The 24,581-nt window shown below is 47.6% G+C and overlaps 1 protein-coding gene across 1 annotated transcript in view; it reads right to left on the bottom strand.

Moving 5' to 3' along the window:
- The window catches only part of LOC142774899 (uncharacterized), a 44,680-nt gene that overhangs the window by 15,449 nt on the left and 4,650 nt on the right, over window positions 1–24,581 (bottom strand). The window contains exons 3-10 of the mRNA XM_075876044.1: window positions 23,002–23,190; window positions 17,421–17,501; window positions 16,184–16,317; window positions 10,357–10,438; window positions 7,428–7,577; window positions 4,945–5,058; window positions 3,130–3,207; window positions 2,107–2,216 (exon numbers count right to left, since the gene is read on the bottom strand). Coding sequence (XP_075732159.1) covers window positions 2,107–2,216; window positions 3,130–3,207; window positions 4,945–5,058; window positions 7,428–7,577; window positions 10,357–10,438; window positions 16,184–16,317; window positions 17,421–17,501; window positions 23,002–23,190 — 938 coding nt within the window. The remainder of the gene's footprint in view (window positions 1–2,106; window positions 2,217–3,129; window positions 3,208–4,944; window positions 5,059–7,427; window positions 7,578–10,356; window positions 10,439–16,183; window positions 16,318–17,420; window positions 17,502–23,001; window positions 23,191–24,581) is intronic.

Genomic DNA, 24,581 nt, shown 5'->3' on the forward strand with positions numbered 1-24,581 from the left:
CACTTGTTAGTTGTGGGTTCCGGTGAGCGAGTGCGACTAATACCCCTGTCACACGGGTACCCGCGAAGACCGTGTAACTCCCTAGTCCTTACGACAACGAAGATGTGGTCCGTGTCACACGGCCACCCTTACGCAAAGGAAGGTAAACGGAGCATTTCGCAAAGGACGTTCAACGATCTCCCTTCGCAGCGAAACGAGGTACTCTCGTCCCCAGCAGTCTAGAGGTCAGAGAAAATTTTCGAGCAGTAAGTGGCCGCAGTGAAAGAATAATTCATTTTGGCAATATTAAAAGTTCTTTCGTTGCAGTACTCATTCACAACGCGTGTTTGCTTACAAATATTTACGCCCGCCAGAGTTCACTTACTCTCAACACCGATGCCCTACACACCGTGCCTCGCGAGTCGGGCCGGCCGGTGCCAGCCGATCAACGTCATTACCAGCGCAATATCGTACCACTTCCTCACGTCGTCCGCTGTGTCACTCATGGCTGAAGAACACAAAATGTGCGCTCACGAGGCAAGGAAGCATAAGAACTTTCGTACCGGGCATGTACACAGGCAACAAAAACACTAAAAGCACAATGTGGCCAGCGTCACTAGCAGCATCGCTACATTCAGCAAATGCGTTTTCATTTGAAATTATTTTATTGGTTTGTTAGTCGCGTACTTATTTAATAGTGCTTTTTTGTAAGAACCGCATAACGAGAATTCACAAAAAATCAATACAGATGAAATTAGAATACTTTTCCGAAAATCAAACAGCGCCAGCTGAGCTCCCTCGCGGCAACTGTTACAACCTTGTCGCTGCCGTGTGACACTGCCACAACTCCTTCTCCGTCGAACCCCCTAGGGGAGATTTACGTTGACGGTGTTCAACGGAGTTTGGTGGTGACCGTGTGACAGGGGTGTCACTCTGCAACGTTAAGAGACTATACGGAGCTCAGCGTCGGCACGTGGCGAAAGCCCGTTGGCAAGAAGGCAATCTGAGCCATAACCACCACTTCTTCACTTATACCGGCTTCTGGCAAATAGCATGCTATCTGTTCTTTGACGTCAAACAGGAGGCGCCACAGCAGCTCAGACGAGAGTGAGCACAGGCCTCTGAATGAGAAGAGCTAGGGTGATCGAGAAGATGGCAACGTCCCTCCCCTCTTGTAACCTCTCCTTTTCGCGCATGACCGCTAGATTAGACTGAAATGTTCATAGCACTGTCTGCTATCTACAGGATGCGTTTTCTCAACAAGTTCTCTATGGCCCCTTAACACTTAACAGAACGACTAAGTTTTGCCAACAGTCAGTCGTATCTAATGTGCGCATGATTCATTGCGTGTATTGCTAAATGGTATTGCCTTATTTCGACGCACGCTTATATTTACTTTATAGTGATCGGATATCCCTTAAAAAGAAAGAAAAAGCTATTACCTCCGCTCGACGCAGGCTGCGCCGCACTGTTCCGATAAGATTCAGCGAACGACGCGAGTAGTTGAACATGACTTTATTCTAGTGCTAACACAAGTATAAGCGAGATTGCTGGAACTTTCGATCACTGAGATTATTAAAAATGCGCATTTCACTGAAGATCAGATTATACGACGACCGAAAACCGTACTCGCCGTTGCCGTTGTGTTGCCAAAGTTACACTCGCTCGCACAGAGGGTGTTAAACATCTGGGCGCAAGTTCGCCCAATAAACAGTTCCATCATTTAACAGTCCGATTTGCGCTTTCTTTGCCATCACAACATAGATACGAGAGGTACTGGAAATGGTACGCAGCTCCTCCACCATATGCAGCACTGCTGTGGCAGCAAGGAAGGTGGCTGTCAGACTGTTAAATATGAACCCGTTTATTGAGCAAACGTGGGCCCAGGAGGAAGTGCCCCAGATAGGCTTGGTGAAGTTTCTGTAGCAGGACTGATCGTTGACAAAGACAGGTCCTCCCATAGAAAGGTCGCCGAGCTTGTCTGAGGCATACTAGGCTGCTCGTTCATCCTATCCCCCATTTAATTTTCCATCACTTGGCTCCCACCTTGACACCACATATAGGAGAGAGGACAGCGATTGCAGTGAGTACAGACGTCAATAGCTTCGATACATCTTTGTAACGCACCCAAACTGCTTCCCCTTCTCCAGAAAGCTGCTAAAGTTGTAGTAGGTGGCCACTTCGACCTTGCGTGCTTCTATCGCCGCCAGCACGATGTTGCTCGGGTCGACGTCGATCTGCGAAGCACGAAGACACAGCGCCGTCTTGTGGAGAAAATGCTAGACACGCGATACGTGTACCATGTCAGCATATGCGTACACAATATGCAGGATGACTCTTCAAAAGGGGGGGGGGGATGTTACCAAAGGGGAGGGATGTTACCTCTCCCCCTTTGGGCAAAGTTCGAGAGAAGAATCGCAATAGAGGCAAAGGTGAAAATGAAACGATGACGTGCTTCCCAGAACGGCGCATCATTGGTCCCCAGCTTTCGAGGCATATAGTTTAGAAGTAAACCATTCTTTGAATGCAACATTAGGGGTCCTCAACGGCTATTATAATCAAAAGTGGTGCGTGGCCGACACCCTGAATATAAAGAAAAAAAATGACGTGAATAGCCCAGCTCAGTGAATGTGTATGGGGCAGAATTGACGACGCCCGATTTCTTAGATCAGGGGTCGGCAACATGCAGACCGCGGACCGCATGCGGCTTTCTGAGCAGTGTTACCAGGCGGCTTCGGCTGCGGGTGGGCAGTTCATCGGGTGGGCAGTTTATTGGGTGGCTTCGACTGCGACGTCATTAACCACCTGTGGCCGCGAGTTTCAGCTTGGCTGGTGAAGCATCTGTACTGAGTACTTGGGCAGTGACTTTTTTTGTATTGGTGGTTTCATAGATCTGGCCAAATATAACTAAAGGCCTACACGTGGGAAATTATTCACTGTAGGGTTCGGCACAGATGTTAAGCACCTACATATCTTCAACGTGCAGCGCACAAGATACCTTTTTTTTTTTGCACTGCGTACAAGATACTTTTTTTTTTTATTTCAGCTCTGTAAGGCACCTCGTAATCGGATCGTGGTTTTCAGACAACTCAAAATGATAGCACGCAATTTTAATCTTTGATTCTAATGAATGATGTTGGGGATACTCACTGTAGGTGGTGGTATGTAGATGACGTCGCCCTCGATGAGATTCGGCACGAAAAACATGACGACGTTCATATTTTCCAGCTGATTCGAAATCACGAAAAAAAAAAGAATCCCAATGACTTAACGTCTTCATCCATTCACATGCGAACGTGGTGTAATGAACGTGGATGTGAGATGGCGCAGCCATCGTTCAAAGACCTGTACTGTCTGCACGCGAACATGCGCAAAAACGTAACAATCGCAACATCACTAAGTGTTAGCGAGGAAGCAGGCTGTTCATCTATACAAGTGTCATTGCACGGCTGCAAGTAGGAGACGCGTTTGCATCGAGCGACCGTGGTTGATGGCGCAACGAAAGGGGGCGACTGCCCTCCCCTACCTGAAGTTATATTTCGTTTCGCGTGCGAATATGTAGTACACTGTCAATTTTCATCGAAAGGAATACGTGGGCGCGTGGCCAGCGCGCTCCGGTGGCTGCTTGCAGTGCGTTCAAGTGGGAGCGAGAGCAACCACAATAGAGTGTCTCGATGCGCGCGTAGGCGAACGAGCGCATCGAGGCACTCTAAAGCTGCAGCCTCTATTGGCGTCATCTAGTGGCGAGCAAAATAACCAGTAACAGGTGAAATAAAATCGGCGGCAAGATTGCAACCTCCTCCCCCTCAAGGCGATTACGCAAGAGGCCGGGCCACTTGCGTGATCGTCTTGACGTGGGAGAGAGTTGCAATCTTCGCCGCCGGTTTCTGTATCACCAATGACTGGTAGCTTTGTTCGCCTCTAGATGACGCCAATAGAGGCTGTAGTTTTAGAGTGCCTCGATGCGTTCGTTCGCCTACGCGCGCATCGAGGTACTCTATTGGGGTTGCTCTCGCTCCCACTTGAACGCGCTGCAAGCAGCCGCCGGAGCACGCTGGCCACGCGCTCACGTATTCCTTTCGATGAAAATTGACTGTGAATACGCTAACATTCAAACACACACAATGGAAGGCTTGAAGCTTGCTTTACAATCCCCAAAACTAAAGATGTCGCTAGTTACGACCCTGCTGCCCGAGGGAGGATATCAAGAAATTGCAGCAGGGAATGTCACAGAAAAATGCATAGGCCTTGTCACACAGCATGCGAATTCAATCATCTCTCTCGAGATATAGGCTACAACTTGCAAATTCACCTATACTTCTTAGTGACGTGCTGTATGACACTACCGTATGCATTTGCGACTTATGGCACATGGCTTGCCGCGTATAGGCCTTAAAGTCTTGCAAGCCACGTTGAGCTACGAGGGCCGTTTTTCCTAAGCCTACTATGGTAACAAACCAAGTGTGGTTTATGCAAACGACGCCCTAGTGGTTCACTAATGCGTTGCAGTCTTAAAATCATCGCTGAAATATGCAAATGACTTGAAGGCATCGGTTTTTAACAACGAGACAAAACAACCAGATTTTAGGCATCCTAGTCTTGACGCCATATTTACTAGGACTTTTATTTCTTCCTTGCAGGTGTTTACTCGGCAAAGCCGGAAAGTTTCTAATTGGTTGGTAGTTTGTCCCAGATAAGGATGATATGGACGAAGGCGGACAAACGAAAGACCCTTTCTTTTTTTCGTTTGAGTCCACGTCACCCTTTGAGCACTATACCTCGTTGATAGATAGATAGATAGATAGATAGATAGATAGATAGATAGATAGATAGATAGACAGATAGATAGATAGATAGATAGATAGATAGATAGATAGATAGATAGATAGATAGATAGATAGATAGATTCTCGTCGGAATCTCTAAGACACGCTGTAGCGCGCGAAACGTTTAACGGGCGCCATACCTTGGTCGCGCCATCAGCGCGCATGTTGAAAGGCGCCGCGGCTGTGTTGGCGAGAAACATGGCGAACACCTCCTTCAACGCCGTCACGGTGCTCAAGTGGTCTGCAACACTGCCCTGAGCGGTAAAGAAAAAAAGAGTCAAGCATATATGCAACCTTAAAGCGGTACTGACAATCACCAATGTTCGAAGAATAGAATGCTGGGCTAGTTGGTAATACGCAAAAAAAAAAAAAAAAAACTCACAAGGTATCATAGGCATTCGCCTAAGGCGGCTAAACAGCGAAAGTGATATTTTTTTCGCAGTGCATGTATTCACCTCACTTGATTTTGCATCGCTTCCGTGATCGGCCTCCCTTTGACCAAACGACTATGTCATGTGATTACGTCACGTGATATGACTTCACGAGATTTTGGCGATCTGTGGCGCCAGCTTTAGGTCATACGTGATGACGTAATCGAGCGATGACTTTTTGCATCACTCTTGTCGACGCCGCTGGCTTCGAAAGTTAATTTTCGGGTTTGGTGTGGCATCCACATTTTTCCGACAAAAGGGAAAAAAAAATCTAGTGACAAATCCAAGGCTTTCGCTTGTATATCTCGTCAGCTTTTCACTAGCGACACAAAGTACGAAGCTGACAGCGGAACTGGTGACCGACCTTAACTTTTAAATACTATAGTTTTTATTGAAACAGAAATGTTGTTTTGTCTGTCTATCACACGATTCAGCCACCCGGCCAATGTTTAAATATTTGCTGAACATCCAGCCCTTTCGAACTGGTGGCTGCATTCATACTTATTAACATTGTTGATCAAATAGCCAATAGTACGCATATCTGAGGTGCAACATCAATAAGAAATTATTAAGCGGTGTGTTCCTTCACTAAAAAATAAGTTGCTACGTCATTCTAAAGACACTACTGTTTCTCAGGCTGCGCTGAAAATGCGACACTATGCACGAAAAGGTGCTGCCGACGAAATGTGCTGCCCAACATATATAGATACTTTTTCAGTTTCCGAACTCTTCCTCCTTTCGAGGCGGGCGCAATTCGCTCGTTGTGTGCACTTTGCACCGAGTAACTGGATGCTCTCCGCTGGCTTCCCTGCCGCTGCAGTTTCGTGCGTTCCGTGCCGAAGTTCGGTGGCACTTTTCAGGGGTGAAGCTCCTTATGCCGTGGGTCGTGCGTCCGCGATGTATCTATAGTAACAGTTGTAGTAGTCGCCGTCGTCGTAGTAGTAGGTAGCCACCTCTTGTTTAGTCCTTGGAATGTCCGCTGGATGGCGGGACTTCTATATAATGAATATATGATGAAAAGATGTGAGATGGCGGAACTTGGAGTGTTCAATAGATGGACGGACTGACGCACGCTTCGCCCCACTCATCATCATTCAGTCCGTCGATATGCTGCGGTTTTTTTTCTGTGCACGCGGCATGCTTCCACAGTCTTCTGAAGACAATTCGGCGCCTGCAGTCATGAAGACACAAGCAGCTTGTCTACTTTTTCTCCCGCCTTCTCTCATCCTCTCGGTGCGAGATAGATGGTGTATTATTATTATTATTATTATTATTATTATTATTATTATTATTATTATTATTATTATTATTATTATTATTATTATTATTATTATTATTATTATTATTATTATTATTATTATTATTATTATTTCTCGAGAAAGCTGAGGCGCACGTGCTTACAAGACACGGATGGCACTATACTCCTAAAACGGAACTTAACTACATAGCAAATTATAGGTGGTCTAAAGTAATGATGCCACATTACCATTAGCTATAAAAGGTCATCAAATTACTTTTAAGACTCTATGTGCTAAGCAGCTCCGGCGGCATAGCATATCCACTTATAGTATCGTATATCAAGGGGTGGGAAAGACAAGTTAGGGTAAGCAGAACGAAAAGTATTAGAGAGGAAAATATAGAAAGAGAAAGAAAGAAGGTGTAGAAAGTGATCAAGAAAGGAAGATAAAAAGAAAAAAAACGATAGTCTTTTGCCGGCCTTCTTTCGTGCGTAACATCGCATTTTCAGTGCAATTTAAGAAACACTAGGGTCTTCAGCACTACGTGTCTATGTATTTTCTAATACAGGAACACACCACCTAATATTTACATATTGATGTTGCGCCTCAGATATGCGTACTATAGGCTATTTGATCGAAAATGTTCACAAGTATGAACGCAGTCACCCGTTCAAGATGTCCGGGCGTTCAGCGAGTGTACTTAAAACTTGGCAGGGTGGCTGAATCGTGTGACAGACAGACAAACAGATAGATAGAAAGACAAACCAAGATTTCTGTGTTTATGTATCCCAAGGGGAAAAAACTAAAAATAAACTATTGTCTTTAAAAGATGACGAAGAAAGATAAACTGAATCTTTGTTTACAAGGCGGTATAACGCTTGTTCGCCAGGTTGCCCAGCCGTGGAAGTGGCTTCAACTTTTTTTTTTTTTTTTTGCCAAGACAACAGGTCGTACCTCTTTGGCGACTCTCAGGGTCAGGTGATAGTGATGGTAGAACCAGGACAGCGACCGGGGCAGGACATCGTCGATGAAGTATAGACACAGGCGCCATCTCTCGGGTTCCTGGCGCAGGTCGTGCGCGAACCGCCAGTACGCCTCGGTGATCTGCGTCGGGGAATCGCGACGGAAGTTCGTATACTATACGGGAAACGCAAACGGTGCCACGTACACGTGGACACAAAATCGCATACGATCGCACCAACGTCATCCGTGTGTCACCTGGTCGCCCGAGAACTGTTTTGTTGCACTGTTCCTTTCAAGAGCTGAGCTTAAAGGCGTAGGTAGATTTTTTTCCGTGTGGGAGCGGGAGGGCACTACCTTGATCTGAACTGAGGGCAGGGCAGGCCGATGTGACCGAGCGTCATTTTGTGCCCCAATATACCATCTTTACGCAGGTAACCTTTGTAGTTTGCATGTTTAACAACTAAACAGTGTTACAGTAGACGCATGCGCAAGAAAAGAGTTCTGTTGGCGCGTACGATGCATCATGCTTTTATTTAATGACGTCGCGATGTGCAAAAACAAGAAAACATCGGCTTCAACAACCCGATATGGCGGCACCCACATGTATTACGGAAAATAGCAATGGCACGAAATATTTCCAGGGGGGGGGGGGGGAGTGGAGGGCGGCACGGACACGGCGTGCCACATCCTGACTACGCCACTGGCTGAGCTATTGAAAGCTGGCGGTTACTATCGATGGTGTTGACAAAAACTGCACTGAGGCAAGATGTCAACGCGCGTTGCCTAGCAATAACCTGGCACATCTGCGCCTAGGTCCGACCCGCCGGCCTATAGGTCTCCGGAGTCACGCTAAGTTTAGGCGGGAGCAAAGTGTATAGTTTAACAAGGGGTTGGGAAAGAGAAGTGAGAGTGAGGTGCAGTATTAGAAAAGTTGGGAGAAGGGTAATGAAGTGGGGAGAGCATAAAGTGAAGCACATTTTTGTGTAGCAAGGGCGGGAAAGGAAATTGAGGAAAGAATGATGGAGGGTAGGGCAACGAGCTAAGCTGTTTCACCAAGTATGCGTACACCTGCCCCAATTTTGTTTTAAGTGCGAACTATACTTTTAGGGAGGCGGACTGTCGCACGCTGTCATCATCGTATCCTGTCGTAACGCAGGCAAGAAATCAAGAGTAGCGTAGTTATCTGCAGCATATTTAGCACGCACTTCGAGGGCCTTAGTGATGATAGGGACGGAACACTTAAGGGGCCGCGCTACATGCCACAAAAATAGTAAAAAAGAAAAGAGGATGCAAGCGAGAAATACAAAAGGGAGAAGGAATGAAAACAAGATAGGAACGAAAATAGAAAGCTTTAGAAATAGAAATAAATAGTTAGGAAGAACTGGATGAAGAAATAATTATAAAGAGAGAAAAAGAAAAAAAAGAACAGTAAAAAGAGAAGCAGTAAGAAAAGAGGAGAGAAAGTGAAAATCGAAGATTAACAAAGTAAGTTGCCTATAGCTTCATACTTTCTTAACGCTTGACAGCCCCGTAGTGCTAAGTTACCTAAACTTATTTTATTATTTTTTTCAGCTCGACGGCACTTGTACTCTACGTGCGGAGAGTTAGCGGGTCTCTGGAATGAGCACGAGGCTTCAATTCGACTACAAGAGGGGTGGGGGTGGGGTTAATGGATGGGCGCGGAAACGCAAGAAGTAGATGAACAATTTGGTAATGGCCCTGAAAGATATCACTTACAATGGGCGGCTTCGTTCAACGAGAACGCCTAGGCACGGCCACTCGATCACGGCCTAGACGAAATTTCGTCTTGGAATGACCTTGACAGCATCTGATGGGAATTCCAAACTATGTTAAACGAGAGCAAGGCGGCTAACCCCTACCCCCGTTCCCCGGCCCCGGCAAAAATATTTCCACGCGTGCTATTTTAATGTGCTCGATTTCAACGCCAAAGACTGGTGCCAGCAATGCTCGGCGCAGATCGTGCTTCAGAGAAACGTCAGCTCGAGACAACCCCAGTTTACAGATTTTTTTTATCAACGTCATAGTAGATCATTTGTGCGTTAAATAATCTACTACTGGCAATTAAAACCCCTTTTAAATTAAATTTGATTGGTTTTAAACCTGACAAGATTAAGCAGGGTCTTTCACACATATTTATTTTTTGACGTTGTTTTTGTATTCGGAAAGTGGGAATGAAGTTTACCGGGGCGGCGAAGTGAGCGAACTTGACATATGACCGTGAAAAATCTTTAACCGATTTTGATGAGAGTTCCGAATTCCAAACGACAAAAAAAAAAAAGGAGAGACTGAAATTAAGCAAGGACGACGCGAGTATTGTCTTTATTTGCGTATATCCAACACAAATGAGTCGCCTAGGAGCAGCGTCTAGTGGATAAGGTACTCGGCTGCTGACCCGCAGGTCGCGGGTTCGAATCCCGGCTGCGGCGGCTGCATTTCCGATGGAGGCGGAAATGTTGTAGGCCTGTGTGCTCAGATTTGGGTGCACGTTAAAGAATCCCAGGTGGTCGAAATTTCCGGAGCCCTCCACTACGGCGTCTCTCATACTCATGTAGTGGTTTTGGGACGTTAAACCCCACATATCAATCAATCAATCGCTTCGGAGCAGCTGCAGTGTGAGGCGGGGGAATTGTGCGTTGCGTTTTGACCATGTTTGCTCCCTGTGGGACGACTGGCTGCAAGAAACGTTAACCCCCCCTCCCCCTCGCCCCCGTGCCCGCCGCGGATGGTGCCACCTATGCGTTTCAGCAACGGCTTAGCATCGCTTAACGCGGCTCTGCATTGTGATTTAATACAACGTTGATTGCCTGAGTAAAACCATATCTTCGTTTCTTTTTTTTTCCCCTCTGGAGTACTCTCGAGAAACAAAACATTCTGAATTACTCAAGCGTTCGACGCGAACCTTCGAGAGGCTGGGCAAGGCGGTCGCAAAGTGCAGGAACAGAAGCAGGCGCAGGTAGTCCGCCAGGGCGACGATGTCTCCCCTGCGTCACCAGGTAAGTATAGAAACACGTTACTGTCACTTGTTCATAACGAACGGGACATTTTCATCGGAAGTACGCTTGTGGTCTAGACATCACGTTGGCCAGAATGAACTACACATTTTAAATTCTTTTTGGGGCGAAGCTCCTTAAAGCGGCACCCATTCGTCCCTCGTAGTCGTAGTAGTAGTGTGTAACAAGTGTTACATTTTGACCTGCAAGGTGGTGCCGGTGGGAGATTTCTCCAGTGCTTTGTTGAACAATAAAAAGTTCGCGGCGTGCGCGTTAACTAAAAGCCGAATGCCCTGTCTCTCATTCCCCACTAGCAGCCATTGGCACGTACATTGAGCACTATCTGACAAGTGATGAAAAGATGCGAAATGGTGGTACTTGGAGTGTTGAATAGATAGACGAACGGACACACACACAGATGCATGGATGGACGCATAAACGGACGCATGGACGAACGCATGGACGAACGCATGGACGAACGCATGGACGAACGCATGAACGAACGCATGGACGAACGCACGAACAGACGCACGCACGCTACCAAGGAGGCTTAAATGAAAATTGCTGAACAGGAAGCTCCCGCAATGCCTTTCCAGCAGAAATGAAGTTAGAAGTCAAGTGGCTTTGATATGTTAGTGTAAGTGCTACGTTAGTTCTATATTAAAAGGTAGTTGTTGCTGACGAAACAACACGCAGAAACGAGTACGGGTAACTGAATCTCCAACGAACTTTGCCTCCAATGGGAGGCTTACTAAAGAAAACTAGTAACACTAAGACGCACTCCGAGCATTATGTAACCAAAAAATGTGCTTTTGTGCCGTTGGATCAAGCTAAGGCCTTCGACAGGGTCGAACAACAACAAGCGAGGGAAACGCTTCGTTTCACTGCTCGGGACGGCTTTAAGCTCTCCCATAGTAGAGTACCCTGTGCTCTAAATCGTTACCCCCTTTTTCTAACCCCCCCCCCCCCCCCAACAAAGAGCTGTAACCATATACTTCACGCGTACCACCTAACCCGGTATACCCCACGGGACGGCTTTTTGCTCTCCCATAGTTGAGTACGCGGTACTCTAAATCGTTAACAACTTTTGCCAAACACACATGACTACCTATATTGCGTAGTGAGAATGTTTGGTTTGCCTGAGCATTACGTCCGCTGCGCGCTGCATAGAGCTTCTATACACCAACATGACCAGCCGACTCCTCATCAATGGCGTGGAGACAACAAGCTTTCCAGTAACAAGAGAGGTGTTCGCCAGGGATGCCCAATCGCACCGGTGCTCTTTGTTTTTTCCATAGATCCTCTCAATAAAATAGTGTCAAAGTGCCCTAATATTCAGGGCTTTCCAATGACAGGACTGGGGTCAGTTAGCATCACCGCTTATACGGATGACATTCCTGTGTTCCTGCGAAACCAAGCCAGTTACCGCGCTTTCTTGGAGCTGTTCGAAGAGTATGCCAGTTTATCGTGTGCTTTCCTGAATGCCGAGAAAAGCAAAGCCTTTCGTTTCAGTGGTTTCCACGGCTCTTTGCCGGGCGGTATTCAATACGTGGATGCCGTAAAAGTTATCGGGGTATACTTTCAAGACGGGGAGGTCGCCGAAAGAAATTGGGAGGATGCCGTACACAGAGCCACGCAGGTCTTCGCGTATGCCGCCGACTTCAATTTGTCCCTTGACACCAAATTGACGGTGGTGAAAACCAAAGCATGCACATATGATTTTTATATCGGACACATTGCACTCATACCCAAACTTTTTGCGAGCCGCCTTGCGTAGTTGGTTGGAGCATTCCTATGAGATGGGAAGACACCAAAAGTTCAGCAAAAGTTCTTGAAGCCCTCAAAGAGTTGTGTAGGACTTAGTCTACCAGATGTTGCGACATCCACGAAGGCACTTGCAGCTAAAACTGTTTACAAATTGTTTCAGGACAATGACTATCCTGGTCGTAGCTTATTGCTATATTGAACCGGAACTCTTGGAACCGCATTCACGTCGGAAAGGTACCGGGGACCTCAGGCAGAACACCCACATGGCTTTTGTAAAGCAGCAGAGGGCCTTAAGCGTTCGGTTGACGGCGCCGCCGCGAAATGTTAATCGGTCGCTCGATCGCTGACGAGGAAAAACAGAGATGGAGGCCAAGCAAGTGGAAGAAATGACGGAACAACCACGTACCGGAAGTAGTTAGAGAATTCGATTGGCTGCGGCGGTGGCACGCGTTGCCCACTCGTCAGAGACTGTCAAAGTAGGGCGTCGTTCCCAATGAGCACTGCCATAACTGCGGGAAAAGAGAAACGATCCGCCGCACGATGTTTGGATGCGTAGCAGCCAAAGGCGTGGGGCACGTCGTGCGTCGTCAATTCGGAGTGTCAGTTCTTTCGAGCCAACAGCGCAGAAGGGGCTTATTTGAACAACTCGTACTGTACGTCACAATGTTCGTCTTGTGGCGTCGCCGCTGTATGGCCGAAGCACGCCGACGACCCCAACGAGCTGCATACCCAGCATTACAGAAAATTAGAATGATAATGGTTTGGTATTTTACTGAACAGATTGAAACGCAGGGTGAAAAAGCCTTCATCAGGAGGTGGCATACACGTTTTTTTTTTTTTAAGTTCCGAACGGGAATATCGAATTTGCTTTACTGCCGTTTCAACTCACTGGCATGAAGAAAAAAAAAGAAAAAAAAGCTTCTCGTCGCACATAATATGTGAATCTGTTTCAACTTAGTGCTTCTTGCTTTTCCTTTTCTATTTCTTTTCTTGAGTGAATCGTGGTCTGTGAAAATATTCAAGTGCTGTGTGTTACATCTTGTTTGTGCGCGCCACTGTATTGAAGTACCGTGTGTTACATCATGTTTATGTTATCTTGTTTGCATGTGCCACAGAAGAGTTTACGTAACACCAGACAGTTGTACTCACCCGAAAAGTTGTTACCAGTTCACAATAAACTTCCATGTAATAATCATCGAATGATGTCCCTAGTAAGATGGCCGCTGCAGTCGCTATCTTGCGAGGTATGCGAGGTAAATGAGACGATGCCGAACAGCAGCAAACACCTCGCACGTGTTTGTGCTTGGTAGTCGGCGCCCTCTCTGTCTCTTCTCGGCACAGGTGGGCGAATTCCCTCAGGAGTCGACCCACTCGGCCATACTCCGGCTCAGGTCGAGCCGTCCATCCGAATCCGAGTGAGTAACATTTTGGCGATAAAAGTAAGTCAGTAAGTTGGGCCAGTTGGTTAGGATCCATCGTGAACCTATTTACAACGCAACACCAGAAAACACAGACAGAGAAGGAGCAAAAGAGAAAGAGTTTGAGTCCGACTGAGTCCGACTATAGGAAATTCCGGCAAGTCTTAGTACGAGTGAGCCCACGGCTCAAACTGTATTCCACAAGTGAGTCTGAGTGAGCTCCAGGAATTTTGATGACACACACTTTTTGGTAACCGATTTCCGAGCAAAGCTGTCTGTTTAGAAAAAGTTTTTGACGACTTAGAGAACATGGTACTCTACTACGGGAGAGCATAAAGCCGTCCCATGGGCAGGCCACATGAAATTACTGATCGAAGACAAACTTCTTTTGAGCTCCAAATTTCGGTGGCAACGTTTTCGTGCACGGAGAAAAACCGGCGATGGCGACAGTGCAGATACGGCTCTCGACGGTGCGCCGGTAATGTGCGTAATTAGTATGTGCCTTGCCCCAGTAATCGATGCTCTCTCAATCGGTGGTCTGTCAATGATCAGCCGTTTCTGATATGCCTGTCTGATATTTAACTCAGGTTACTTGTCATTTATCCTTACCACACTTCATTGTTATCTGGATACGAACGCATGACTTAGCACTTCGGTGATGGAACCTTAGTCATTAGGCACGATGCCGTATGAGTAAGCGCACCATTACTTGATGCCCGCAAGTAAACAAAACGGTCTCGCTTTCACAAGAAAGATAGCAGAAAAAAAGAAAGAAGGAATAAGTCAGGCACCGGCACGCAAGGCTTCACTTGCTTCCTTTTTTTTGATATGATAAAGGGTTTTTAATATTCCACTCTTTGTACCTGAATTATATCACCAAACGAGTAGGAACAAATAATAGGCCAGGAGCAAGTTATTTTGGAGACACGGGCGCACTTTTCTTAGAACTGTGACATGACAATGAAATGTAAATACCTAGACCCTTTGAAGTTAACCATTAACATAACCAGCCAGTTTTATGCCGATAAAAGAATTTCGAACAGCGTTGGACGCACATGATTCATGGGCTTTCGGCACTATACACTTGATGCTCTTGCCTCATTCTGAACCATTGTGATAAACGAAAAACGCGATAGCGTGATCGGACCGTGTTCGTATCACCTTGCCAACCGCTAGCCTGACTTCGCTTCTGTAGGTAAAGACCTGAACCATGCCACAAGAAAAGCCAAAGTGCTGACGCCCTCCGGGTCCATCATCCATGCATGCGGATCAACAAAACATGGCTGAACGGTGGTGCGATGTCGTTTAAAAGCACGGCCGTGTGTCTTGCGCACCATCTCGTGGCTGTTGTGTAAAACCGCGGAAAAAACCCCGAGATGGGCGTACACCACCAATGCTAAATGGTGTATATAAATAGGCCGCCGTTAGTGTGTTTCAGGGCGTATGCGTGGCACCACAGAGCGAGGGGACGTACGTTGGAATCCCCTGTCCCTCTGGGACCAATCACTTCAAGGGCGAATATCTCAAAGCTCGAGGCAAAACGGCAAAATCTCTACGCGCCGTTTGCGTAGCCGTGCATGCGCCAAGGACCAGCCACTGCCAAGCCACGTCCACTAAAAGCCTGACCCCACGTATCCGTCGCAGCGCGTCGGCGCGAGGCTTTTTGACGCGGTGCCGCGCCCTCTCCCTATAGAGAGAGTGGGTACGTGGCTACGCGAAGCCGCACTCTCTCTCTCCATATGGGAGAGGGCTCGACGCGCGTCAGAAAGACACGCGCCGGCGCGCTGCGACAGGCGCGTGCCGTTGAGCCTTAAGGGCCGTTCCACGCGCTTCCCGCACAGCCGCAATGCACGTGCCGGGACCCCTACCGCACGCAAGCGGGGGACAAATAAGCCAATTGGCGACGCTCTTTCGCCCCCCGCAGCATCGCCAATTGGCTTATTTGTCCCCCGCTTGCGTGCGGCAGGGGTCCCGGCACGTGCGCTGCGGCTGTGCGGGAAGCGTGGGGAACGGAGACAGCCCGCGCAGCCGCCTCGCCTTGTGGCCCGAGCCAAGTACGAGCGACGAAAGGCTCACGCTTCTACCGGAGATGCCACAGCCAGGTTCACACGCTAGCTCCTGGCGCTGCAGTTAGGACATCCTTGCAAGGTCCACGACAGGCTGCAGTTAGACTCTACTCTGTCTACACCAAGGAAAGATCTAACATTAGCCATGAAGGCTACTGCGTTAATAAGTTTTGCTGTATCTTAAGCTCTGCACGGCTACGTGTGAACTTCGGCTTTCATATTAGTTCTTTACTTCTTTTTAATCTACCTCGAATTTTCGCTCGCGGATAACGTTGATTTTTCGCTCGCAACCCGAGACACCGCCGACACTGGTGTCGATGTCGAAAGGAGCTTTTTAACATCAGCGAAAGGAGCTCGTTAACACGTTCAGAAACATCGCGCAACAAGGAATATGCGATTCCGCAGAACACTAGACATAACGTTCTCTTATGTTGACGCCGGTATAGAGAGATTGAAGGCATGTCGCCTATATGTGCGCTGCTCACGCATGTTCAGCCAGCGAGTCGATGAATTGGCTGATGTCGAGCAGGTAGTAGCTGTTGACCAGTTTGACCATGGTGAAACGAAGCTGCGGCATGGAGTGATGGGTCACCTCCGAGAAAAACGTGTGCCAGTCGACCTGAAACCGTATGCGTGCGAATGTGACGACGAATTTCGACGGCAGCTCGGCAAAAAGCAAGCAAACAAAAAATAAAAAAAAACATGCAGTTTAGCAGGATTCGTGACGTTTCCATGGCCGTACCACTACATGACTCTTGTTAGTGACGCACAAGAGGCACTTCTGTAAGTTTTGGTTTTTGACAACATCGCAACTATAGCTTTACTGGCGCTTCACTCCTGACGTCATGCTAGTGGCGATATCAGTAGGTGCGTCATGGGAAAATTGATCCTAATATTGAGATAAAATATACTTTCCGCACTTGCTCCGAGCCGTCTCTGTAGACAAGATATTTGTATGGCGGAGTAAAGTCAGTTGCAGAAATAAATGTCACCCACTGCGGTGGTCTAGTGGCCAAGGCACTCGGTTGCCGACGCGCAGGTCACGGAATCGAATCCCGACCGCGGCTGCCGCATTTTCAATGGAGGCGGAAATGTTTGAGGCCCGTGCGCTTAGATTTAGGTGCACGTTAAAGAACCCCAGGTGGTCGAAATTTCCGGAGCCTTCCACTGTGTCATCTCTCGATCATATCGTGGTTTTGGGGCGTTAAACACCAATAATTATTACTATTCGATCATATCGTGGTTTTGAGACGTTAAACCCCAAGTGAATAAAGAAAAAAATATATTTTAGTCCTGCAGGACGCGCTTAGCGCGTAGCGGGCGTCTCCCCTGTAGGAAGCGACAGGGAGTACCTGGCGGCCGCTTCGTGGGCCCGCTGGACTGCCCATGTCCATTGCTGGTCGGCGAGAAGTGAGCTTCTGAGGAACCTCTCCCACTTGTTTGAGGTAGAGCCGGGAGAAGCGTTTCTACACTGCCAGAGCATGTGCGCGAGTGTCTTCGTGCGTCCACACGAGGGGCACGTGCCACTGGGGTACTATTAAAATTGGTGTCAGTAGTCCTTTAGTACGCCGCAGTTATGTGCTGTTGTCAGCTTGTCAGTGATGCCACTGTCTAAAATATTGCGCGTAAGCGTTAAATGGGCAGTTCTCGCAAAAGATCGAGCGAAGATAAGGCAACAGGTCGCGTCTGGATTAGAAATCACAACAGCTCGCTGCCACTCACCACTTTCGCACCCCCGAAATCGGACACCTTCCTGAAGGCCACCGGGTTGTTTACCGCGGTCGCTCTGAGGTTCAGTATCCTCTGCAGACGAGAACGCCAGGGACGGTGTTCGTTAGTAGGGGTGTATAAGAAATATACCTAGAATGTACGCACAGTCAGAGTCAAAAGTCTAGAGGCTGATATTCTAAGACAACCGCATTTCACAGCAATTCGGTTGATTCGCACAGCATGTGTTGCTAGCGCCTGCAACAGTCCGGAACTTCTATAACTGTTCTTCCGCGACGTTCGGAAGAATCGCAAGTTCGACGTGCAGAAGTTCCCGACTTCCCTAGAATGAACGAACGGTTGGAGCACCAATAAAAACTATTGACGCGAAAGTCTTAGGTGTCTCATCAACAGTGACAAGCGACAGTCGGCGTCAACCCGAGTGATGTAAATCATCATACAGTGATGACGTACACCCTTACGTCAAATGATGTGGTCACCACCCGCCTTCTTCGCTTCGTGAAAGGTGCCGATCCAGCAGGCTCTGCAAAACCACGTGAGGCGAAGAAAGCCTCCAGCCCCTCTGATGTCGAAAACAGTGCTAAATTAGGTTCGAGGCAGAGACCTTCCGGGGGGGGGGGGGGGAGAATTTACTTTAATCTACAAAGTAGATGGCCTTTCAGCGGCCTTTAGAAAATGCAAAAGGGAACGTTTAGGGGCGTTTAGGGAACATTTAAGGGCGAAGCTCCTTAATGGTTGAGCCTTGTCCTCTCATCAGTGTGACACTTAGAGTGCCCATTAAAAACAATTAAACCCTCGCTCCCGGCGCGTGCTCTTGGTTTGAGTGGAGGCCGCTAGGAGCACTGCGGTGTCGCTTGCTACTGGCGCACGATCTATCTCTTCCTAATCTCATCTGCCCACCTAACTTTCTGCCTCCCCCTAACCCGCTTGGCTTCTCCGGGGAATCCAGTCAGCCTTACCCTTAATGACCAGCGGTTATCCTACCAACGCGCTGCATGCCCGACCCATGTCCATTTCTTCTTCTTGATTTCATCTATGATATCCCTAACCACGGTTTGTTCCCTGGTCCACTCTGCTCTCTTCTTATCATAGGATGGCGTGTATGATTCTAAACTTATTCCTAGTTTCTCTTTCAATATATCACTTCAGGCCTTAACGCCCGCGATTCCATGACGGAGTAATGCTTGAGGCCCGTGTACTAAGATTTAGGTAGGTGCACGTTGAAGAACAACGGATGGTGAAAATTTTTCGAAGCCCATATTCATATTCTGTTACGTGAAACACCACCCATTATATAACAGTGGCTCCTACGCATCATTATATGGCCCCGCCGTGGTGGTCTAATGGCTAAGGTACTCGTCTGCTGACCCACAGGACGCGGAATCAAATCCCGGCTGCGGCAGCTGCATTTTTGATGGAGGCGAAAATGCTGTAGGCCCATGTGCTCGTATTTGGGTGCATGTTAAATAACCCCAAATGGTCGAAATTTTCAGAGCACTCCACTAAGGCGTCTCTCATAATCATGTAGTAATTTTGGGACGTTAAACGCCACATATCATATCAATCGAAGCATCACTAACAACTTCGGGCTTTGCAGAGTGCCTCCGATGCGGTTGTCAGGCTAGATCGAACTGGATGGATGGATGGATGGATATGGCTGCACCCTTTAGATCGGGCGGTGGCTAGCGCCACCAAGCCGTAATACTTAATGAACCCAAAACTATATTTATCTTTTTTCCTTAAAAAGTGAGTTTGAGGATTCGTGCTTTGCAGTGAAGAGTTTAATTTTCACTCGTGCCTTGACTTTAGCCACCAATCAGATAACCTCCTTCTAGTTAGGTCTACTTGCTTAAAGTCTATTTTGCCCTCCCAGTCCCTAAACCCCAGTGCTTTGAAAAACTTTGCGCCATCATCCTGAACTATAGGGTGAAGCCCTTTACAGAACATTATCAAGTGTTCGGCAGTTTCTTCTTCCTCTCCACACGCACTGCATACTGTGTCTACCCCTTCGTATTTGGCCCGACATGTCTTGGTTCGCAGTACTCCCGTCCTTGCCTCAAACAGTAGAGAACTACCCCGAGTATTATCATAGATCCTTTCCTTGGCAATTTCCTGCTTAAAAGTTCGATAGATCTCTAGTGCGGACTTCTTAATCATGCCCATTCTCCACATGTCAGTCTCCGTTTCCTTCACTTTCTTCTTAACCGATAGTTCTTTTTGGTTTGGCCACCCGCTGTTTTCTAAGTATTTACCAGTCAACTTCCTGGTTCGCTTCCTCCATTTTGTATCGACATTCTTCATGTACAAGTAGCTGAAAACCTTCCTAGCCCAAACCTCCTCCTTCATTTCTCTCAATCGCTTCTCAAATTTTATCTTGCTGCTAGCTTCCCTGCCCTCAAATGATGTCCATCCCATATCACCTTGTACTCCCTGATTTGGTGTATTCCCGTGAGCTCCTAAAGCAAGCCTACCTATTCCACGTTGCTTAATTTCTAATCTTGCTTGAACTTCTGATCTCATGCACAAGACCGCATTGCCGAACGTCAGCCCAGGAACCATGGCCCCTTTTCATATTCTTCTCACAACATCATACCTATTGTAATTCGACAGTGCCCTATTTTTCATGACTGCTGCATTCCTGTTACCTTTAGTCGTCATGTATATTTCGTGTTTCCTCAGGTACTCGGTCCCATTGCTTATCCATACGCCCAGATATTTGTATTTATCTGTTATCTCAATCGTGACCTCCTGTATCCTAAGCTCACTACCTTCGTTGTCATTGAAAATCATGACTGCGGATTTTTCCTTACTGAATCTAAAATCTAACCTATCTCCCTCATTACCGCAGATGTCCATCAATCTCTGCAAATCTTCCTTGTTGTTGGCCATTAGCACTATATAATCTGCGTACATTAATGCTGGTAGTGCCTGATCAATAAGTTTTCCTTGTTTGACTAAAGAGAGGTTGAAGCCCAGTCCACTTCCTTCTAATTTTGCCTCTAATCCTTGTAGGTACATCATGAATAATAAGGCTGACAGTGGGCACCCCTGCCTAAGCCCCCGTTTTACCTCTGCAGGCTTGGATACCTGTTTTTCCCACTTTATAACTACCTCGTTACCTTTATAGATACCCTTTAAAAGATTAGTGACTACATGTTCCACGCCTAGTGTGTCCAGTATTCCCCACAATTCCTCTTGAACCACGCTATCGTACGCTCCCTTGATATCCAAGAATGCTAGCCACAGGGACCTGTGTTCCTTTTCTGCTATTTCGATGCACTGCGTCAGTGAGAACAGATTGTCTTCCAAGCTCCTGTGTTTCCGAAACCCATTCTGCAGTTCCCCCAGCACCCCCTCATCTTCTATCCGTGCCTGCAGTCTTTCCTTTATAATCTGCATCGCCAGCCTGTAGACCACTGATGTCACTGTTATAGGACGGTAGTTGTTAAAGTCAGCTTTGTCCCCCTTTCCTTTATAGATCATGCTCATCCTGCTAAGTTTCCATCCATCGGGAACTTCACCATCGATTATTATTTTGCTCACTGCCTCTCTCAAAGCCTGCTTAGACTTCGGACCTAATGTCTTTATCAGCCTAATTGGAATGCCATCTGGGCCTGTTGATGTACTACTAGGAACCCATTTCTCCGCCCTTTCCCACTCTCGTTGTGAAAATGGAGCCATTGCACCACTTGATTCGTCCTTGTCTATTGTGGTGCATAAAGTACTTCTTTGTTGAAATTTTTCTGTCACCCTTGTTCTTATATATTCAATAGCTTCGTCCCCTTCTAGCTTGGTACCTTGGACTGTAGTTATAAAACTCTGCTCTAGGCTCGTCTCATTTCTTAGGGAGTTTAGATGGTTCCAAAATTTCGCAGCTGACTTTCTATCTTTTTTGTGTACTTCTGCCAGCCACTGAGCTCCTTTTCTTCTAATCTTTTCATTGATCAGAAGGGATGCAGCCCTTCTACAGCTTAGAAAGGTTTCCCATTTTCTTTCAACATCATCTGTCGGTTCACCCCAGATGATGTTCCCACCTGGGAGCGCCACGTGGTGTCAGGCAGGCGGGGGGGGGCCGAAAGGGGGTTATCAGGATGCTTGCAATAAAGTTGTTTGTACTATACCGTGTTGCGTCTTGAGCACTTTTCTTGAAAGCTAGATGGTTCATGCCAAAATTTTGAATGCATCACGCAACACCTACCTAGGGATGCATTGCTGACACCTTTTAAATGCAAATGCATTTATTAGTGGGGGGGATGTCAGGCGTCTGCCGGTGTCCGCGCGCCGGCAGGTGTTATCTTTCCGTTCTCACTCCCTCTCCCATAGAAACAGCTGCGGGTGCGTGCGCTTATCGTCGCCCCTAGCAACCGAGCAGGTGGTGTGGGCGGAGTAGCGGTGAGTGGAGAGGAGCATGTGAGGGCGCTCGCAACGCGGGAGCTCGCCGGACCTCTCGCGTGTGTGGAGTGTGTGGAGAGGGTAGGTGCAGCGCTTCTATGCTCCTCTCGCCGTTCGCTCTCTCTCCTCCCTGCAGCCCACTTTCCTGTCCGCTCGCTCGTACGTATATATAAATGAAGTGAAGCGCGCGCCTCACTGTCGACGGTTCGCTGGCCGATGAATGTGTAAATAAACCGTTACGGTACAAATCCTCGTCTCGTCATTATTTACGCCGTTAAAATTACTACGCCATGTACTCTCTGCGTGAAAAATGCATTCGCATTTCCACACGATTCCCTTCAGGGAGGTGGGGGCATTTTTGTTTTTATTACCAAATGTTTTATTTCCTAATAGGTACCAAGAAGCCAATAAACAGGCAAGATACGATTGCGCCAGCTTGAGTAAAAATTATAACGACTTCACTTCCATGCATATTTTGATCGCAGGCGCAAGCATCCAAGCTTCGCTTGTGTTACACAATTCATGAAAATGGGCGACGATCACATGTCTGAATGCTTAGTCACCTTGACGGTGCTTCCCATTTTGTGCGTGGTCTGTTGCGCAGTGCACTTGAAGTTTCGGTATCACTTCAAGAACAATGATTGCTGGGGTTTTACGTCAAGAAACGACGACATGGTTACGAAGAACGCCGTAGTGGATGGCTCCAAAAGTTCTGGCCACCTGGGTGTTCTTTGACGTGCACGTATACCTACGAATTTCTTCCATAGCGCTGACGTCCGAGGCAAGGCACGAAAAAAATTGCCATACATACAAGCGCTAAAAAAATTGGAATGATGGACACAATTTACAAAGGGGTTCGTATAATTAGAAATTTAGCTTGGGAATCTGCGTATGTTTGGGCTATTCGCATTCCATTAAATGCCTGTCCCAATTTGTTTCGCCCATTCTCTAAGAAAAGACTTTCATTGATTGCCAACCAGCCCAACAAACATACTGACAAACATGGAAACCACCTAAATCGAATCACACGGGTATCGAGCGTCTTGCCGCCATAGAGATGCAGCCACCGCGGCCGGGATTCGATCCCGCTACCTTCGGGTCAGCAGTCGAACGTTATAACCACTCATCCACCGTGGAGGGGGGGGGGGAGGCTGTCACTTCAAGACACACGCAACAAACGTACCGTCGTCACGGCCTTGACCACGTCGACGACTTTCTCGGCACGTGCTCGACGTTCTGGTGCTGTGTGCAGGCGCAGGGCGTCGTACACCTCGAGCGTGGCTTCGTGCAGCAGCCGCCTGTCAGCCTCCTTGAGCACGGCCCCCTTCTGGAGCAAGTTCTCGGGACGAATCACCAGGCTGGGGAAGTCCAGCTGGAGGGCGACCCGACCCAGAACAAGCAGAGTTCACACTAACGAAGCATTCGTTCTTTCACCTGCAGGCCGCTTTCAGGCCGTCTGTACAGTCGAGCGCGATTTCAAGGTTATCGCGCGAGCATCGAGCAAGAACTACAATAGTACCACGTCCATAATACTCTTTTGGGGAGAGGGTGGTATCAGGGAAGGTTCAATCACTCTTTTTTGCAGTTCCTTAAGCTGTACGATCGTTCCCGTCTGAGGTAGCTGTTGGAACGAAGCAGTGCCAAACGCACATTTTTCCCAGCAATTTTGCAATCACCCGCAGAGATAAGAGACCACGAAGAAATACTCTTCATTGCAACTAATGGAAGGCTGAAAATAGAGTGAAAAAGTGCCGAGTTCGCCGTAGGGGCGATTGTTGTAGCATGAAACAGCCAACGAGGGAGAGAAGAATGCGCATTCTTGACCTCCCGAGTTGCGAAACGTGCCGCCAGGAGCCTGGGACGCTAGGCAGGTCGACACTCGCGAGATGACCTTCTTATCACGCGCTACTGCTGCTATTCGCCACTACAGCTGAGCGGTCGCCACCTAGTGGCCGAGCCTGGAGATTGCGCTAACTGGGTCAACCTTGAAATGGGGATGTGTTACCACGTTGAGAGCGTTGAGAAGCGCACGCACAATTTCTTTATTTTCGCCATGCCACACACGGAAGCTTGAAAAAAAAAGTGATGTCCAAAGACCATTGCAGCGTGCTGAAATGGAAGGCTTCGAAGTGGACAGACGGCAACGTATGGTTCAATCCCTTCCCGAATTAGGGATGCACACGACGCGCGACGGAGAACGGTGCAAATAAGAAACATACGCATTGAAGTTGATGGAAATTGTATACGGTAGTTTGTTACAATCAATTCACTCGTGACGACTTAATTCTCCCCGGTGAGTATACCATTACTTAGCGTGCGTGCATTATCTATATTCTGGCCCCACTGAGCGCGAAGTATATTTTCGTTTATATAAGCAAGCGCTTTAGAAAATTTCTTGCGTTACGTGTGTGAGTGTATTTTTTCGCATATACTCGTTTTCTGCCCATGTAGTAGTGCTACCCATCCTCAAATTAAACTGCGATAATCCTTCCCCCCAAATTAACTTTTTTTATTCGCATGTGCACACAAACGCGCGCACGAAGGTCGCGCGTATGTGTGTTCATACGCACATAAACACGTCCGTGAATTCGTAGCGTGCGTGCTTTGAACATCAACTACTGCCCACACGGACAAGCGAGTGTTCAGAAGCACACGACCTCACTCGTCAGGCACCTAGCAACGTGGATCGGAGAGCGAAAAGGAAAGAGCGTTCCTATCACAATCAAGACTACGTTTTGCCTTATCTCGAGATACACTGGCCTA

Source organism: Rhipicephalus microplus, chromosome 10, assembly GCF_043290135.1.
Source record: "Rhipicephalus microplus isolate Deutch F79 chromosome 10, USDA_Rmic, whole genome shotgun sequence".
Taxonomy (NCBI): domain Eukaryota; kingdom Metazoa; phylum Arthropoda; class Arachnida; order Ixodida; family Ixodidae; genus Rhipicephalus; species Rhipicephalus microplus.